The 5,000-nt window shown below is 45.9% G+C and overlaps 1 protein-coding gene across 1 annotated transcript in view; it reads left to right on the top strand.

The window, feature by feature from the left end:
- Positions 1 to 5,000, top strand: part of cacna1ib (calcium voltage-gated channel subunit alpha1 Ib) — a gene marked incomplete at its 3' end in the record, with an annotated part of 72,028 nt that overhangs the window by 36,378 nt on the left and 30,650 nt on the right. Inside the window, 4 exon segments of the mRNA XM_083694363.1 lie at positions 1,113 to 1,279; positions 2,851 to 2,921; positions 3,070 to 3,550; positions 4,233 to 4,333. Coding sequence (XP_083550489.1) covers positions 1,113 to 1,279; positions 2,851 to 2,921; positions 3,070 to 3,550; positions 4,233 to 4,333 — 820 coding nt within the window.

The raw sequence follows: 5,000 nt of genomic DNA, 5'->3' as shown, positions 1-5,000 counted from the left end.
CGCACACACACACACATGCGCACACACATGCACACACACACACACACACACACACACACACACACACACACACACACACACACACACACACACACACACACACACACACACACACACCTCCCGCTTTCATTCCAAACGACCTCTCCTTATTTGAACCATAACAGGTTACTAGCCTCCTCTCTCAGAGAGGCCTTATGTTGAGTACGTGGGCGAACTGCCAAACACAAGCATGTCTGTAATCTATAAATCATAAACTGCCACGGCCCAAAAGTTCAGCCGGTGACAGGATTAAATAAACCAAGACCTGAGAAATACGCCACGTTGACAGTGTAACTCCATCTAATCCCGTCTGCCCCGTGTAGTACAGTAGTATCATTTTTTTAACAGCTTGACCTTCTTACGAGATGGCAGGGCCGGTCTGGTAGTGTGTCTTGTGGATAGCTCTATTTCTATCATGGGGTGGTAAATTATTAATGTCCACAGGCTAGTACCACAATAAGTCAGAAATAAGTCAGACTTTTTTGCTTTTATCCTTGATGATTCTTAATCAAGTGCATCATGTTGAATGTCTTGTTTTTAAATGATGAAATCAACTAAACTAAAGATGCTAGGCTACTGTACTGTAACTAATGAAATACGCTAGGCTACTGTGCTTTAGCTAAAGACAGAAGCTAGGCTACTCTACTGTAGCTAATGAAATACGCTAGGCTACTGTGCTTTAGCTAATGACAGACGCTAGGCTACTCTACTGTAGCTAATGAAATACGCTAGGCTACTGTGCTTTAGCTAATGAAAGACTCTAGGCTACTGTGCTTTTTCTAATGACAGATGCTAGGCTGCTGTACTGTAGCTAATGGGAAAGGATCAAGCTTTAATCTCTGGGGTACACCTGTAGATCTGAGAGGATTTGATAGCTGGAAGTCATATGGTAATAGCTCCATCTTGACTTCTGATTGGCTCGGTGGAAATATTGCCGTAAGGCTTCCACCTATCCAATCCTTTAACATAACCAGGAGTACCCACGGGGTTGGGGCTCGGGTTGGTTTTATATTCAGTGCCTTTAAATGTGGTGTTTTGGAGTTGAGGCTGTTATTGACCTTCGCCCCCTCCAGATCCCAAAATCTGCAGCCTGACCCCTAATGGACATCTGGAGTTGACCCCTGTATCAGCAGCGAGGGGGGTGTACCCGAAGGACCGTCTGACCTTCACCCTGGGGTCACGCAAGAGCAGCGTGATGAGTCTGGGCAAGGCCAATCTGGAGCAGCGCTCCTTCTCACTGGTAAAGCTAACACATCACACACACAGACACACACAGAGACACACACACACACACACACACACACACACACACACACACACACACACACACACACACACACACACACACACACACTGGCATGATCTCTACTCTCACACTGGTTGGCATAGATTTACCTAAAACGATTGGTTAGCCATATTTGGTGGGTTGTAATAACATCCAAAAGTTCACATCCCTAGAAAGGCTTTTAAAAACACTTGATAGCCTGATACACACATTCACATGAACCCTAGATTACCCTAGGTGTAAATCTGCCATATCATGCCATTATTCCCCAGACTTTCGACAAGTGCCTTTAATAGATGCTATTAAACAGTCTTGTCAATTTATCAGGCTGCTTAGTAATCACTCAGCCACAGAATATTCCAGAAGGAGTCTTCACTCCAATAAGCATTTCCGATCACAGGGGGATTTCTGCTCCCGGCGTTCCAAGACTGAACTCCCCCCGCGCCCCCATGCCCATCGAGCCGAAGCCTCGGTATAATACGCAGCTCGGCTCGGCTTCCGGTCGCCATAGCAACCCTTATTAATTGCAGGTGGAGTGTTCGATTCCGGTTGTGTGTGTGAGAGAGAGAGAGAGAGAGAGAGAGAGAGAGAGAGAGAGAGAGAGAGAGAGAGAGAGAGAGAGAGAGAGGGAGAGAGAGAGAGAGAGAGAGAGAGAGAGAGGGAGAGATTAGGTGTACTGACACTTGTTAACATTGGAGGTGACTGGGCCACAGCTGTCTGAAAATCTGCAGAACCTCTGCCCATAGGCCCTCCACCTCTAGTGCAGTACCTGTGAAAAAACAGGAACAGTTAACTGTCTTTATATTTATGATGGTGTGCAGACCAATTAAAAATGAATCGCAATGATGTGAAGCTAAGCCGCGAGGGACAATTGTTTAAGTGGTGTTTGATGTACTCCTTCTAATCAAAAGACTATCTGAAGAATCAGTTTTTTCTGCATTGAGTTCTTCCTGATGGGTTTTGATATGTCTATTCACTGGAGTGTGTAGCTACTTTGTTTGACAGGGGCGCTCTGTTCTCCTGGCGGCAGAAATCTTGACAGAGTTTACATTCACCATACGCTCCACAGGGGTTTCTATGGAAACCGCTGTATAAATTCACGAGTTTGGCTCCAAATAGAAGACTGTGATTGTCATCATGTACAGTACTGTGCGTTCTCGAAGTAAAACATGCAATTATCTTACTGGGTAGCTTTAACCTCTGGAAAACATAAGTGTTTGCAACCTAACGTATTCAGAGTTTTCTATTAAAGTTCACTGGAAAAGCTGTTGAAGGTTTGTTTATAAATGGCTTATAAAGTATCAGTATAGTTTGTTATTATTATTCGGCATAATGTATAAGGGCAGTTGTTCAAGTGTCCTTGTAATGAATGGTTATGTTAATAGATACAAACAACAAATTATATAGGCTGTCGAAGATATGTAAACTGTTTATTGATAGTGAAGCTTCATTGGAAGTTTAAAAGCTTACCCTCAGATAAAGTGTTTCCAGTTTCCTAACAGTGCCTATGCTTCTTCTTTTTATAGCGCCACGGCCGCAGTTCCCTGTACCACCACTGGGGACACCCGCCTCCACCTCACTCTGCATGGAGCCGCAGGTAGATATGATAGTGTACTTTATCATATCATTAATCCTTAATTGTTTTATGACTCCCTCATTAACCTTTATTAATTTTAAATCAAGTCTTTCTTGATGAGTTATGAAGGTGTTATTAATGTGTTATTAATACTTTATGACTACCCCAGGTCCAGTTGGAACAGCCTCGGCCGGCCCGCCAGGGGCCTGGGGATGGGGACCAGGGTGGTGGGGGGCAGCCTCCGCGTCCGCAGTGCCCACTCCCACCACTCCTCCTCCTCCTCCTCCCACCCGGCGGAGCACGAGTCCCTCCTCTCCCACCCTCCTCTCCACCTCCCCCCTCATCCCCTGCACCACCTCCACTCCCTCCGGCGCCACCAACACGCCTTCTCATCTCCCAGGAGGGACCGCCGGGCCCTCTCCCTGGAACTTCCAGAGCTCCTTAGGGTCCCGGGCCAGCCGCCGTCACACCTCGACCCCAGAAATAGGAGCGTGTCTGGGGGTGGGAGCGGCGGAGGAGTGGGTGGTGGTCTGGAGCACCATGATTGTAATGGAAAGGCCCCAAGTCCTCAGACCCAGCTGTTGGGGGACGTGTTCCCCCAGCTCAACATCAGCAAGGAGAAGTCTGACCTGGACGACGAGACGGACTATGTGAGTGTGAATGGACAGACAGACAGACAGATATACAGACAGACATACAGACAGACAGACTGACAGACAGGCAGACAGGCCTGCAGGCAGATAGACAGACAGACAAAGACACAAACAGAAACAAGAGACAATAAAAGAGGGGTGCGTTTTTCTGAACACTTTGTTGTACAAAGACCATTGAAGGCATTTGGTGAAACAAGACCTAAATACCCCAGTACTGTCGCTGTTGAGAAACTCCCTTCAGGACTGACTGTGAATATTAGCCTGTTATGTCTGTTAACCTGAACAGACAACCTCTGAGGGAGGCGTTAGAATGTCTTGTTGAATCTGCCTTGACTAATATAATAATAATATAGGCCATTTAGCTGATGCTTTTATCCAAAGCGACTTACATTGCAGTGAGTGCAATACATTTTTCAGTATATATGGTCCCAGCGGGAACCGAACCCACAACCTAACCACCATTTATTGTATTATTTATTATTTATTTATTTTATAAACTGACATATACAAACACATTGGCACACTGAATAAGCAATGACCTGATGTGTTGCACCATTATGTGTGTAGCTAATGCTATGCTAGTAGCTTATGCTATGCTAGGCTATGCCTATGCTAATTTTCAACAGCCATCCACAGACAGGTGTATAAACGTCCTCCCTCCTCCCTCCTCTCTCTGCAGAGTCTGTGTTTCAGGATCCAGAAGATGATCGAGGTCTACAGGCCCGACTGGTGTGAGACACGAGAGGACTGGTCCGTCTACCTCTTCTCCCCCCAGAACAAGTGAGTTAGACCTCTTTGGTTCCCGCCTACCATAGACACAATTACTGTACTGTGCGGACTAGCAAAGCCCCTTCAGGGCAACTTTCATTTCTATTACTTTTTTTATCAGTTTAAGGAAACTTGCGCAAATGTTTTGGAATTGCATTGTTATTCAGTGCTCGACTAATGTGAATCTATATCTACGCATCCCGTAATAAGTGTCTTGAGTCATACCATTAGTGCGACCTTGAATCTCGTCCTCCTCTACAAAACGACACATTTTTCTCCTTAAAGAGTTCAGAGATTTGAAAGCGTTTTAGTTTCAGGTTGTTTCTGGCTGTGTGTGTTTGTTTTGTTTTCTACTCGCCAATCCCCAGACTTCATTTCATGCTGAGTAGAGCGATGCCACTGCCCCAGAAAGCTCCGGAAAGAAATCACTCACTCACTCACTCAAACACACACACACACACACACACACACACACACACACACACACACACACACACACACACACACACACACACACACACACACACACACACACACACACTCATTCACTCAAGCACACACACATACACACTCACTCACTCACTCAACACACACACACACACACACACACACACACACACACACACACACACACACACACACACACACACACACACACACTCACTCACCTTCCCCCTCT

The sequence above is a fragment of the Argentina silus genome, assembly GCF_951799395.1.
Source record: "Argentina silus genome assembly, chromosome: 22".
NCBI lineage: Eukaryota > Metazoa > Chordata > Actinopteri > Argentiniformes > Argentinidae > Argentina > Argentina silus.
Note: the sequence above shows the minus strand (reverse complement) of the source record. Positions and strands in the feature narration are given on the sequence as shown.